This window comes from Gigantopelta aegis, chromosome 15, assembly GCF_016097555.1.
Source record: "Gigantopelta aegis isolate Gae_Host chromosome 15, Gae_host_genome, whole genome shotgun sequence".
In the NCBI taxonomy this organism is placed as follows: Eukaryota; Metazoa; Mollusca; class Gastropoda; order Neomphalida; family Peltospiridae; genus Gigantopelta; species Gigantopelta aegis.
Genome location: NC_054713.1, coordinates 36674405 through 36690317, shown reverse-complemented (window position 1 = coordinate 36690317; position 15913 = coordinate 36674405). Strand labels below are relative to the sequence as shown.

Below are 15913 nucleotides of genomic sequence, written 5' to 3'. Positions count from 1 at the left end.
GATCCTAGACCGATTGCACATCAGACAAGCTTTACCACTGAGCTGTGTTCCACCCATAAGCATACGAGACGGGGGGTGGGGGGCAACTCCTCCCCTCCCCCCTAGTGCTGGAGTAAAACTTCAAACTCGGGCAAAAATTATACAGATATTCGGGCAAAATTTGCTAACCTGAGACGTTTTTACCATGTATTTGTATCATTGTACCTTCAAAGTTAGAAATACGTAATGATTCGTTAGCAACCCTATATAGCTGTTTGGTAGTAATGCTGTATATAAATAAATAAATGTTGTTATCCAGATTCGGGCAATTTCACTTAATTCTGGCAAAACCATGTCTGCCCCTTTCCAAAAATGGGAGCCCGTATGCTTATGGTTCCACCCTACTGTGGATCACTACCATTGTTATCCTGATGCCTCAACTATGGCTGAATAATCAGGGCTTGTAGAATTTTTTATAAAACCCACTAGCCATGGGATAAGTGATTTTTAAAATTTACTAGCCATGATTAAAAATTCACTAGCCCTACTTTACTTTACTTTAAGTTAATATAATTTTACTAATTAATAGTAATAATCAGATATGACACCTAAAGAGGGAGATAGAGCTTAAAAACACTAACACTTGGTGGTGGTGGTGGTGGGCCAGGATATATACATGTATATTTACAAAATAGACTATTACTGCAGCATTTGACCACAAAAAAATCACTAGCCGTCGGACGTGGCAATAGTACTTATTTACTAGCCCAGCATTGAATATCACAAGCCATGGGAATGGGGCTACCATAATCTAGAAGCCCTGTCGGACGTGGCAATAGTACTTATTTACTAGCCCAGCATTGAATATCACAAGCCATGGGAGTGGGGCTACCATAATCTAGAAGCCCTGTCGGACGTGGCAATAGTACTTATTTACTAGCTCAGCATTGAATATCACAAGCCATGGGAGTGGGGCTACCATAATCTAGAAGCCCTGTCGGACGTGGCAATAGTACTTATTTACTAGCTCAGCATTGAATATCACAAGCCATGGGAGTGGGGCTACCATAATCTAGAAGCCCTGTCGGACGTGGCAATAGTACTTATTTACTAGCTCAGCATTGAATATCACAAGCCATGGGAGTGGGGCTACCATAATCTAGAAGCCCTGTCGGACGTGGCAATAGTACTTATTTACTAGCTCAGCATTGAATATCACAAGCCATGGGAGTCGGGCTACCATAATCTAGAAGCCCTGCCGGACGTGGCAATAGTACTTATTTACTAGCCCAGCATTGAATATGACAAGCCATGGGAGTGGGGCTACCATAATCTAGAAGCCCTGTCTGGCATGGTAATAGTAGATATTTACTAGCCCAGCATTAAATATCACAAGCCATGGAAGTGGGGCTACCATAATCTAGAAGCCCTGTCTGGCATGGCAATAGTAGATATTTACTAGCCCAGCATTGAATATCACAAGCCATGGGAGTGGGGCTACCATAATCTACAAGCCCTGTCTGGCATGGCAGTAGTACTTATTTACTAGCCCAGCATTGAATATCACAAGCCATGTGAGTGGGGCTACCATAATCTAGAAGCCCTGTCTGGCATGGCAATAGTACTTATTTACTAGCTCAGCATTGAATATCACTAGCCATGGGAGTGGGGCTACCATAATCTAGAAGCCCTGTCTGGCATGGCAGTAGTACTTATTTACTAGCCCAGCCTTGAATATGACAAGCCATGGAAGTGGGGCTACCATAATCTAGAAGCCCTGTCTGGCATGGCAATAGTACTTATTTACTAGCCTAGCATTGAATATGACAAGCCATGGGAGTTGGGCTACCATAATCTAGAAGCCCTGTCTGGCATGGCAATAGCAGTTATTTACTAGCCCAGCACTGAATATCACTAGCCATGGGAGTGGGGCTACCATAATCTAGAAGCCCTGTCTGGCATGGCAATAGTAGTTATATACTAGCCCAGCGTTGAATATCACAAGCCATGGGAGTGGGGCTACCATAATCTAGAAGCCCTGTCTGGCATGGCAATAGTACTTATATACTAGCCCAGCGTTGAATATCACAAGCCATGGGAGTGGGGCTACCATAATCTAGAAGCTCTGTCTGGCATGGCAATAGTAGTTATTTACTAGCCCAGCATTGAATATCACAAGCCATGGGAGTGGGGCTACCATAATCTAGAAGCCCTGTCTGGCATGGCAATAGTAGTTATTTACTAGCCCAGCATTGAATATCACAAGCCATGGGAGTGGGGCGACCATAATCTAGAAGCCCCATCGGACATGGCAATAGTACTTATTTACTAGCCCAGCATTGAATATCACAAGCCATGGGAGTGGGGCTACCATAATCTAGAAGCCCTGGCTGGCATGGCAATAGTACTTATTTACTAGCCCAGCATTGAATATCACAAGCCATGGGAGTGGGGCTACCATAATCTAGAAGCCCTGTCTGGCATGGCAGTAGTACTTATTTACTAGCCCAGCATTGAATATCACAAGCCATGGGAGTGGGGCTACCATAATCTAGAAGCCCTGTCTGGCATGGCAGTAGTACTTATTTACTAGCCCAGCATTGAATATCACTAGCCATGGGAGTGGGGCTACCATAATCTAGAAGCCCTGTCTGGCATGGCAGTAGTACTTATTTACTAGCCCAGCCTTGAATATGACAAGCCATGGGAGTGGGGCTACCATAATCTAGAAGCCCTGTCTGGCATGGCAATAGTACTTATTTACTAGCCCAGCATTGAATATGACAAGCCATGGGAGTTGGGCTGCCATAATCTAGAAGCCCTGTGTGGCATGGCAGTAGTACTTATTTACTAGCCCAGCATTGAATATCACAAGCCATGGGAGTGGGGCTACCATAATCTAGAAGCCCTGTGTGGTATGACAATAGTAGTTATTTACTAGCCCAGCATTGAATATCACAAGCCATGGGAGTGGGGCTACCATAATCTAGAAGCCCTGTCTGGCACGGCAATAGTACTTATTTACTAGCCCAGCATTGAATATCACAAGTCATGGGAGTGGGGCTACCATAATCTAGAAGCCCTGTCTGGCATGGCAATAGTATTTATTTACTAGCCCAGCATTGAATATGATGAGCCATGGGAGTGAGGCTACCATAATCTAGAAGCCCTGTGTGGTATGACAACAGTAGTTATTTACTAGCCCAGCATTGAATATCACAAGCCATGGGAGTGAGGCTACCATAATCTAGAAGCCCTGTCTGGCATGGCAACAGTAGTTATTTACTAGCCCAGCATTGAATATCACAAGCCATGGGAGTGGGGCTACCATAATCTAGAAGCCCTGTCTGGCATGGCAACAGTAGTTATTTACTAGCCCAGCATTGAATATCACTAGCCATGAGAGTGGGGCTACCATAATCTAGAAGCCCTGGCTGAATATAAACGTAAATTATCTTTTCATGACTTTTTTCAGCTGACGCGTCGTGGAATGTTACAAGTCCAGTTCTAGTCAATCTGGGGATAGGACCTGTTGTGTGTCTGCAGTTCGAGGGAGAAGACCTGTGGGCCGCCATCGGGACAAATGTCCATGTCGTGGATGTCGAGACCTTCAAGGTCAAGGTCCGGTTCAGTATATTAATTCTAGTTAATCATATTAAAATGGGGTTTTTCTCCTTTTTTTTCTTTATACTTGTTTTGTTTTGATCCACTATTGCTTATCAGTCTCTCTCCAGTCAGTTTGTTTAAAGAGACAGACCTTAGTTTTAAAAAAATGGCCTCTTTTTCACTGTTAGAGTCGTGTTTGATAACTCAAATCATACATTAGTTACATTTTATTGTTTAAAGAATCCTGTACACTCGAAGTGTTTCTGGTCATCTTAGTGTTTTTAAGGAGGGGGACATAGCTCAATGGTGAAGCGTTCATTTGATGCGCAGTTAGTTTGGGATCGATACCCGTCGGTGGACCCATTGGGCTATTTCTCGTTCCAGATAGTGTTCCACAACTTTTGTAACAAAGGCTGTGGTATGTACTCTCCTGTCTGTGGGATGGTGCACATAAAAGATCCCTTGCTGCTAATCGAAAAGAGTCGTCCATGAAGTGGCGACAGCGGGTTTCCTCATTATATCTGTGTGGTCCTTAGCCATATGTCTGATGCAATATAACCATAAATAAAATGTGTGGAGTGCGTTGTTAAATAAAACATTTCTTTCTTTCTTTTTTTCTTAATTCCAGCACTGAACATGGATGCCACATTCGACTTTTGTTTTCCCTCTTTGTCTCATAGCCCTATATTGTAACTGGCGGCAAGCAAACTATGGCAAACTGACGTGAAATTTTTTTTAAATTAAATTAGAGACTCGAGTTTGTGCCCTGGTACTCGTGGAGACCCTACTAGGTAATGTCTGGGACCCGTGCCTTTAATGTTGTGTCTTACCGTTGCAGCAAACAATAGTGCTGAGTCCTGACGACAAGCCGATTGACTGCATCGTGCGGACGGGCGTGGGTCTGTGGGTGTCGTACAGGAACAGCTCCGTGCTCCAGCTGTACCATGTGGAGACGCTCGTTAACCTGCAGGAGATCAACATCGCATCATCCGTGCTGCGGCTTCTGGGAGGTGTGTGTATTAGATCAACCCCTGCAGTTAAGAAAATGTCCACGGCATAAAACAAGCAGTGGAAAAAAAATTCTAATACAGTCCACAGCAAAAAAAAGTTCTGTCGAGAATGAAAAACTCCACGGCATTGCCAATTGTCATGGGCAATTGCAGGGGTTGTAGATGTTGTAATATCTCGGCCACATCTGTTATCTCATTTTAGGAGTAAATTCGTTATATGGTATTTATTTGTAATTGCTTTATTAAGAAAAATGGAAGAAAAAGAATCTGTGATATATTTTTGTCTCACCTTTATGAAGTAAAAAGGTGCAATATGGATGTTATTTTTCCAATTGCGGCGGCATTTGAGTCTAACTTTTGCGTTTAAAGTTTCCTGTTTAGTGTCATTTTTTGCAAACTGTAAGTCCTACATTAATGAAACATGGTTCTCAATGAACTTTTATAATTTTCGAAATTACTAAAATTAAAATATTAATTTTAAAAAAATTAAGTTTTTTTTTTTTTTTTTTTTTTTTTTTTTTTTTTTTTTTTTTTTTTTTTTGCTTTGAAGTGAATATCTATGGATTGAACGGTTATTGACAATAAAGAAGATTATTGTAGGAGAGACATTCAATTTTGTGGAATCCTTGTTCTGTATTTAGGAAAAGTATACTTTAGATATCTTAAAAAAGTTGATCAATATTAAATGTACTAATTTAATTTTGGACCTGTGCTTATAATCCATTAAAATCTAGACTCTGTGTTCAATTACTCGTTCCAGCCAGTGCACCACGACTGGGATATCAGATGTCATGGTATGTACTACCCTGTTTGTGGGATGGTGCATATAAAAGATCCCTTGCTGCTAATCAAAAAGAGTAGCCCATGAAGTTGCGACAGCGGGTTTCCTCTATCAATATCTATGTGGTCCGTAGCCATATGTCTGATGCCATATAACTGTAAATAAATGTGTTGAGTGCGTCTTTAAATAAAACATTTCCTTCCTTCCTTCCTTCCTTCCTTCCTTCCTGTGTTCGATTAAAAATCTCGCCCATACAAAGTTCTTCTTTATTTTGTAGAAAAGTCAAAAGCGTGTACCTCCGAGCATCTGGAGAGCTGTAAATCCTGCACTGTTACCAGTCTGTCGGTGAGCAAGGGGATCCTGTGGATCGGAACCAGTCCGGGATTCATCCTCACCCTGCCGCTGCCGCGACTTCGCGACGGGGTTCCCCTGGCCAGCGGCCGCCCCAACATCTCCCTGCACAGCCACCGCGGCCCCGTCAAGTTCCTCCTGCCCATCTACTACTCCAGCAGCGTCGCCGAGTTCAACCGGAGCAATTCCCTTTGGTCGTCGCTACGGAAAGGCTCGAAAGTAGGTCACAAGCTGTCGCTCGACGCCCACGCTCGGTCGAATTACGTCCGGGTTCAGGTGGATTCGGAGAGCAAGCAAGGCGAAGGAGGAACGGGGGCGGAGGTCAATCGGTCCGTCAACACATCGTCCAAATCGGGGAGCTCAAAAAGTCTGGAAAAGATGTCGGGGGTTAAGAGGATTCCCTCGAAGAGCAAGACCCTTTCGTTTCGAAGCGAACTGGTGAATAAAATTGCCATTAGAGCGTCAGCGGGAGTGAACACTGATTTGATAGACGACGACGAAATTAAAGTGTTGTACGAGCATCTGTTGGAAAGTGATAACGAAGTGGACGAGGAACTGGACGAAAACAATGACGGTGACGATGAATCTACTTACGATTCCACCCAGCTGCAGTTGGATCTCCCGCCGTCGACAGATCAGACCAAATCTAAAACTAAAACACGGGTGGACGATTCTACCCAGTTTGTGTGTCGCTCATCGCGGACGTTGCCTCGAGGAGTGTCGGCGGTGAAGAGTCACACGATGCACGGCACGATGAAGAAGAACACGTGTAACTCTGTCATCGTAATGTCCGGCGGTGACGGATACTGTGACTGGAACAAACCCAGCGCCCTCGCGAAGGTGGATGATGCGTCGCTACTGTTGTGGATTTATAAAATATGAAAGTGCGGCTCATTTGAAGACACATGATGTCATGTGGCCAATGTCTCGAAGGTGGATGATGCGTCCCTACTGTTGTGGATTTATTAAATATGAAAGTGTGGCTTATTTTAAGACCGAGACGTCATGTGGATTTATTAAATATGAAATCATGGCTCATTTTAAGACTCGAGACGTCATGTGGATTTGTTAAATATGAAAGTGTGGCTCATTTGAAGACTCGAAATGTCATGTGGCCAATGTCTCGAAGGTGGATGATGCATCCCTACTGTTGTGGATTTATAAAATATGAAAGTGTGGCTCATTTTAAGACTCGAGACATCATGTGGATTTATAAAATATGAAATTGTGGCTCATTTGAAGACACGTCATGTCATGCAGCCAATGTCTTGAAGGTAGATAATGCATTGCTACTGTTGTGGATTTAATAAATATGAATGTTTAGCTAATTTTAAGACTCAAGATGTCATGTGGCCAAGTTTGAGGTGATTCTTTTTAAAAAAAAGAGCTAAAATATATTTTGTTTCAATCCAAATCACTTGTAAAAATAGTCTGAATCAATAGGGGGTTTATTTCAGCCAATATTTCTGATTCCGATGTGTCGCTACTGCTGTGGCTTTATAAAATAAGAATGTGGGCTCATTTTAAGATTCAGGATGTCATGTGGCCAAGTTTGATGCCATTCTTAAACAAAAGATAAAACATATTTCGATGTGATCCAACTAATTTGTAAAAATAGCCTGAATCATGTTTTTTTTCAGCTAAAATTTGTGATTCAAATATTTTTTAATCCCTTTTCTGATTTAATGAACATTTAAAAACTAAACGAAATAAAATACAAACCAATGCATTTCTAATTTAACATGTATCAGCGCTCATACTTATAAAGCTTTAGAGTGTAAACTCAAATCTTGAATAATGTCACAGGTTTGTCATTTGTATGGCTTGACGTTAAACACTTAGAGTATATTACTGGGGCCTAGCTTGTGATTTTCAGGTGGTACGCAGACTTTTTCGGTGATGGAATAAAACGCATACACATACACACATTTACATCAATAAAAAAATATATATTTGTGATCTCAGGTGGTACGCAGCTGCGTACCTGCGTATATGGAAGCTAGGCCCCTGTATTAGTCTTGAGTCTAGACTTTAAAAGTTTTATAAGCAATGAGCATGTTGTACGAAACTACATGTATTTTTTTCTGACCAGACTAATATCCTTTTTCTTTTAGGTCAGGTGAAGTATTCTTAGAAGAGAAAACACTCGAGTTTTCTCCATACCTTTAAGGGCTATAAAAGAAAACCCACAGCATAAAAATCAAATTTACATTGTTGTAACTTGGTCTTCCATGTTAGTGCATTGTAAGTTTTTGTTGTTGATTTGTTTTAATATACTAGTAACAGAAAAAAGCAACAAAAATGGAGAATGAAAACTAATTATGACCAAACGAGAAAAAGTTGAGTTAAAGTTAGCTATATTAGTAGCTAGATTGTAAACAGTAAACTCATAGATTGCTGAAGTCAGTTATTTTGTTACTTTTCATAGATGTAGGATGTTTGGACAACTGAAGAGTTCTATTTGCAAAACGTGATATATACATGTTTACCAATTTTTAGATTTTGGAATTAGCAGTATACTGATGTACAATGCATCATTACGACATTTTTTCATCAAAACACAAGCTATAGTCAATAAACTTTGAACAGGATGTTAAAACTGCAGGACTCGGACTTAACAACGGCACCAACAGACATTTCCGTCATTGATATATAAATTGCCGTAGTATACTGACGATAGAATAACGCATCATTACGATATTAAAGTTTCCATCAAAACACAAGCTATAATCTATAAACCTTGAACAGGATGGTTAAAACTACAGGACTCGAACTTAAAGATGGCACCAACAGAAATTGCCGTCATTGAGATATAAATTGCCATAGGTCGGAAGCATCACCAACGTCACTTTCATGCCGCCTGATAAAAATTACTGCCTTTCAGTCATGTTGATTTGCTGCAAAAGTCACTTTTAAAAAAATGCCACAGGCAGGATCAAAATTTCTATTGATGGGCGACTTCACCTACAGCAACGTTTTTAAAATATTGCTAGAGCTGAAAAAGAATTAAGTTTGGGCCTTGAACTGTCCTTCTAAAAATTATGAACTTGTAAATGGATATAAAGCATTTTGGGATAGAACTCTTCAATTGTTTTTAAAACTTTGTGACTTTTATCTTAGCCAACGATCATAAACCACTACCATTAGTATCGACAGATAGTTGTATATATTGCAAATGATAAAAAATAATGGTAAATTTTTTGTTGGTTTTTTGTCTTCTTTTGATGACAATACTTTGCTATGACTACATGTAACTTTCAGTTATATTTATTAAATAGTTTCAAATGTTATATACCATGCAAACAATGTATTAATGATGAAGTATGGTATGTTATACATGTATGTTTACAATGTAGATGAATTATTCTTAGCATATCAGAAATGAAAATAGCTAAATTTTCTCAGTAAGGCTTGAAAAATGTTATTTTTGTAGATAATTTTAGCAAATCATCATACCCTAGCTATGCATATATATTTTACAACTTTTATTTTTAAAAAGTTACAAAACATTAAAAATTAACAACATGCATAAAACCTTGTATGTACTCTATATATATATGCGAAAAGTTCAAGCAGACCAAGCTTAAAGTGTGCTGAAATATTCATTTTTTTTACATCTTATACACCATTTTGACAGTAATAATGTCAGTTAAACGTTTTTTATTAAAGACACCACCAGAGCACATTGATTAATTATATATCAGCAATTGGTAAATCTCTCGTGTATTCTTCAGAGAAAATTGAGTGCACTTTTCCATTAGTAGCAAGGGATGTTTTACCTGCACTTTCCCACAGACAGGATGGCACATACCACGGCCTTTGATATACCAGTCATAGGACACTGGTTGAGATCAGGGGTGGGGTTTGCTGAGGTTTTTTTTTTATCTTGCTACCCAATCACCTCAGTCAAGCGTTCTATCGACTGAGCTAAATCTCTCCCCCCCCCCCCCACCCCCCCCCCCCCCCACCCCACCCCCCACCCCCATCATTGTCAGAGTGGGCTATAGCATGACAAATCAAAATTGACCAAGTTTACCCAGGCTTATCAAGAAAGTCATTTCATTCTGGGTTTTCTCATAAATACTGCTTTTCTTTAATTAGCTCATAGGGTTTCTACATTATGGTAGCCCCACTCCCATGGCTAGTGATATTCACTGTTGAGCTAGTAAATTATAATTACTATTGCCATGCCCCGACGGCTAGTGAAAAAAGGTTGTAAAATGCTGCCTTTAAGTCTGTTTTGTAAATATTAATATCTTGCCCCCAACAACACACACACCCCCCCCCCCCCATACCCCAATCTTAGTGTTTTTAATCGCTTTCTCCCTCTTTAGGTAACATATCTGATTGTTACTATTAGTAAAAATATAAACTATAATCAATGTGCTCTAGTGATGTGGTTAAACAAAACAAACTATAATCAATGTGCTCTAGTGGTGTCATTAAACAAAGCATGATATATGTGCTCTAGTGGTGTGGTTAAACAAAGCAAACTTGAAAAGACTTTGTCAGTTGTAAAACTTTTAACTGCTCTCACTATGTACATGTATTTAATAAATTTATGAAGTTACTTGTAAATACTGAATGTGTACAGCTGTAAATGTTGGTACAGGGTGATTTTTGTATTCATTGTATATATCGGCATGCACTGATATTTATTTTTAAGAACATCACGTAATTGGGAAAAATTTTTGTCATGTGACTGTCCTGCCTTTTGTGCTATTGTAGCATGTTTATACAACTAACACAATCGTTTTGATCACTAAAATTACATATTAAAGATAGTTTCCTGTTTAGAATATCATTCAGTGTTCAAGATTAATGGTATCCCGATATCCCATGGATACCAGAATTTAATTTTGGATACCAGACTTCAAGAACCCAGTATCCCACCGGGATACCATATAATACTAAATTCTCAGGTGGGATACCAGATTTTGAAATGTTAGTTTCCAACTGGGATACTGCCCAAAAAATTTAATCTCAAACACTGTCATTATCTGTATAAACAAGGTGTTTGTTGTTGTCCTGATGTTTGTAGTAGCCAAAACCGGATTTTACCTTCCAATAATTTCGTATTTATGAAAAAAGATCTGTATTACTAAGTAAAATGAACAATGACTGCTACAAATATTATCACATGACCAAAAACATATTGGATATACAGACACTGGTATTGAATTCTATACAAGCATAAAGTGTATTAAATGTGTAATTTTAGTCGCCAAACAGGCTCTGTTATTCAGAAACATCTTACAATGGCCACCAACTCAAGATGTCCCTTTAACTTTTATTATCACAGCTTTTGATAATGTCTGTTGATTGATATGTTACAGTCAGTTTATAATATTTGACCGTGTCTGCGAAAAAGATTACAGAAAAATGATGTCATTAACAAACAAAAAAATAACATTGTTTAAAATGACATACATAATTTCAGTGTGTCTCATGTTCAGGTACGTGTTAACGGAAATGTTATCATCATGTACGCATTTGTCAGTGTGACTTTGACATACGTGACCTTTATGATATTGACGATCTGTTTGGATATCATAGGTTATTCCCTTGGACCATTCATATGTCCTTGAGCTGAATTAATTGGACTCATAATCTTATGACCTGGGGCCTAATTTACTAAACTCTCTCAACTTTGCGATTGCGCAGTGCAGTGTTAAAAGACTTGCAAAGAGGATGCTTTGTTGTCTAGCAGAGCCTAAGAGAGCTTTGTGAATTAGGCCCTGGCTGTCAAAAAGTGCTCCAAAATATTTGTCATTTGTCATTTTCCTTCGTCAGTATTCCTTTTTGAAGATGCGGTCACATTTTATTTAAGGATATTGTCTGTTATTCTTTTACATTCATTGGGGTATGAACAAAACGAAACAAAATTGTCCGCAAACTGTGTGAATCAGCGAAGCCGTTATCACATAAGTTTTCATACTCAGATGAAGTTAAAAGAAATAACAGATAATACTTATAATTAAATTTGAATCAGACTTGCTAATAATAACACTAAAAGGTTATACTTTACCTGGAATTATTTTGGGTTCATAAACAATAACGCCCAATAAAACAACTTGTTCGTATAAAATGACAGTATCAAATATGACGTTCCCTGACAACGTAATTTCCACGTTCATCTTTGCAGCGTCTGGACCAATGGGATGACGTTACTTTGTAATGAAGGTAGCGGAAATTTAATTATATTTAAATACACAATAAGAAATAATATTCCTGCTCTCTTTAGTACGATCAAATAAAAAAAAACTTGAAATCTTTTACACATTGAAATGTTTTTGGAGGACATCTTAAAAATATTAATTAACATACAAAAAGGTTGGGGTGTTGTTATGGGTGGGTTTGGTGGGGGGGGGGGGGGGGGGGGGGTGCGCATGTTAAGTTTTTTTTATCTTGTCTGTTGTGTTTGTTACCATGATAAATTTTATTATGAATGTTACGAATTAAAATACCTTTTTTTATTATGAATGTTACAAATTATAATATCTTTATATTATATATTCATATGTGCATATTGTTTGCATAACAGTTGTTATTAAAGTACAAATGATATGATACTTGTAGGTCACATGATTGGATCGTGGTGTTTGAATGTTATTTCAGTAAAACTTTGTTAACGATAAAACAATGTGATACATGTACTTGTACTGTAGGGTCACATTATCTGATCTCGACATATTTTGTGACTTTATATAGCATGAGTAGAAATAACTTTTTATTATTTCTATAAGAACTTAAATATGCAAAAGGCAGATGTGAGTTTTGCAAAGGGCACCAATGTCATACTCCTCCTAAAACGTTAAGCAATCTGTGACTAATATGATTATTTTCTCATTTTTATTACATTTGTGCTGATCAGGGCTGTAGCTCTGGGTTAACACAAAAATTGCAAAAAAAACCCACACAATTTTCTAACCAAATATCAATTATTAGGTAATGTTATTTTGCCAAATTAAAATAAAATTCGCCAATTGTTTTCAAAATTCACAATTTGGTGAATTTGGCGAGTGGCTGGCTAATCGAGATAGATGTCCACTCTTGGTCAGTTTATGTTACTGATATTTTGGGGTGTTTTGACACGAGCAAGTCTATACGATATATACTGACATCCAAAAGAAACTTTACAAGGCTTGAAATTGTACTGGCCAACAATCGTTACGGTGGAATATCAAAGTACATGTATGTTTTAATTGGTACATATTTGAAGTTTATAAAATCGCTGCTCTGTGAGATACAATGAATGAAGGAAATGTTTTATTTAACGACACACTCAACACATTTTATTTATGGTTATATGGTGTCTATAGTGAATGAATGAACAAATGTTTAATGACATGCCAGCACAAAAAATACACATCGGCTACTGGGTGTTATTCTTTGTGATACATGCAAATGTATCGTAGGGTAGTTTCTGAACTGGTTCTTTTCGATTAGCAACAATATTTATCAAATTATTTATGTATATAAAGTTTCTTTTGGGCGTCAGTATATTATTGATATTGTTAAAATAAGTTGAAATACAGTAGAACAGATGATTTATAAAAAAATCCCCACCAAAAACACATCTTAAGTTGCTTAATTTTTTGTGGGGAGTATATTCTATACTTATAAACATGTTGTGAATAACTTGTCTTTCGCTTCTGCTATTTTTAGCATATTTATCCCCTTGCATTGCATGCTTTTCATATACCCGTCCCATAACCATAAATGTTTAAATTTAGTACTTTATGTCATGGTACTGATCATATAAATTATCATCACAATAAAATGCTTTATTTAATTTAGTATTATTTTACAAGAACCATTTGAATTTGAAAGACAGTTCAAATATAATCCAATATATTTATATACATGTGTCTGTATAGAAGGGTTTTTTAAATGCTGTAATTTCGCTAAGAGTTTTTTCCCTTCACCCATGTTGAATATTCATCATTATTTTACTATTATTTATACATAAAAAAAATTCTTTGGCTCATTTCCATTTGCATGAATGTTGGTTATTCAGAGAACTATGACTGGCATTTGAATTGAATGACTTTGTCCCATATTATCAAGACCTTATTGCGTGTTCTTTTTCAGTCAACATGTAAGATTTTTTTGATTTTTTAAAACAGTCGTCTAAATGATTAGCTTTGATTATTTATTTATTTTTAAGAGCCACACCCATGTATTAGAATTTTAAAAAAACCCAAATCTGGTGGTGAAGGGGGTAGGTGAGGGGGTTAGGAGCTTATGACTTTAGTCCTCAACTGACCATCACTTCTTCACACTCCATTCTCACCCCCACCCCCCTCCCACTACCACCCTCCAAACAACTTCTAATTGCTATTAAAGGGAAATAACGTATATGTGTACTTGAGTGAATAACAAAAAGAACCCAAGCAGCCCAACGTTAATATCAGTGGAAGTAACCTACTCCTGAGAGATTAACAAGCAAAGGGAGAAAATAATAAAGGGAGATAACCACTGAGAATTAATAATGTGTGTGTGTATATATGTGTATATATATATATATATATATATATATATATATATATATATATATATATATATATATATATATATATATATATATATGAAAGGGAAAAAACCTACATGTACTGAGTATACCAGTACTAAAAGGGAAATAACCAGTGTAGACTGCCTGTCTTGGACAAAAGAGCCAGCGTAAGTTGACACCTGCGTCCAGGACAGGCGTGCGCTACAACAGCTTGCTCTGAATGTGCATGTTAAACCTTATGACCTGACCTGTGTAGACTACTAAAGGGAGATAACCAGCTGAATATTGACATGCATACTAAATTTGAAACGGGCATAACCTACTGGGAGTGATGGAAAATAACTTTCTTAGAATGAATACCTTCAGTAATTCTTTATTTTACTAGTTAACTATAACAAAGTACCGGTACATTTTACACAGAACAATTATTTAATTTTAGATTATTTATGAAAATATTTGTATATAGACCATTTTATTTTTGACCAGTATGTTGTTGACAGTATACAATATGAACGTCTTGCTACACTAATGAAATGGCCATTGTGTTCCGTGTATGTTTATTTTGTAATGTTTTATGTCTTGTGTTCTGTGTGTTTATTTTGTAGTTTTCTGTGTCCTTTGTGTGTGTATTTCATAGTTTTCTATGTCCTGTGTTCTGTGTGTATATTTTATAGTTTTCTATGGCCTGTGTTCTGTGTGTTTATTTTGTAGTTTTCTCTGTCCTGTGTGTGTATATTTTGTAATGGAGTTTGTACTTGTCCTGTTGTGTTCAATTTTTTTACATTAAGTCTCTGTCATGGTTTCAACATTTGTATATTTAGCTTTCTTTTTTTACAATATCTGTATATTTAGCATATTTTAATTTTAATTTTCCACTGACCATTTGTGCATCAAATTTCATTATTATTTATTGTTTTATCCTTATAATTAAGGTTCAAGCATGCTGTCCCAGCTGTGTGAGATCTCTGTTCATTTTAACTTGATATTCATCCTTACATTCAATTACAGTTCAAGCATGCTGTCCTGGGCACACACGCTATCGGGTAATCTTTCTAAGACAGGAGTTACGGTTATGGTTAGTGAGAGGGAAGCTGATCAGGACCACTTTGTTGATTCAATAATTTTTGTTTAGTGTGGCGTAGATTGTTTCTGTCTTTTTATTAATTTCACATGGGGCAATGAAAAATATTGCTGTGGACTGGTGTCAGTCCATGAACCAGTGCTTGTAAGTCACTAGTCTAGTCCATTTTAAAATCTGTCTTAGATTTACTTTGTATCGCCATAGTTTTGTGTTGTTTTTATCCTGTGTTTTTCTCTTGGTAATTCTTGTGGTTTTTTCATTCATCTACTATTTGAACTAGAGAAAATTAATATACATGTACCACCAATATAATATACAATAATTTTGTGAAATTTGTACTTTGAACTCTTCAAATATTATGACAATAAGGTACATGTACTATAAAATCTGGCATTGTTTGCACCCCTTCACCTAAATAACTCCTTCCCCTTTAAAATTATATAACGCTCCCCCGGCCAGCTTCCTATATCACTATAAATGTGATGTAATTTAAACAGGACTATTGAGTTTTCAGTTAATTATTTGTTTCTGTGGTATTAACAAATACTTCATTTAAAAAAAAAAAAAAAATTAAAGTCATATTATAGAAA

The 15913-nt window shown here is 37.4% G+C and overlaps 1 protein-coding gene across 1 annotated transcript in view; it reads left to right on the top strand.

Moving 5' to 3' along the window:
• The window catches only part of LOC121389801 (rho guanine nucleotide exchange factor 10-like protein), a 54844-nt gene extending 44886 nt beyond the window's left edge, over positions 1 to 9958 (top strand). The window contains exons 19-21 of the mRNA XM_041521451.1: positions 3455 to 3600; positions 4424 to 4595; positions 5654 to 9958. Coding sequence (XP_041377385.1) covers positions 3455 to 3600; positions 4424 to 4595; positions 5654 to 6609 — 1274 coding nt within the window. The 3' untranslated portion in view covers positions 6610 to 9958. The remainder of the gene's footprint in view (positions 1 to 3454; positions 3601 to 4423; positions 4596 to 5653) is intronic.
• Positions 9959 to 15913: the final 5955 nt, after the last annotated feature.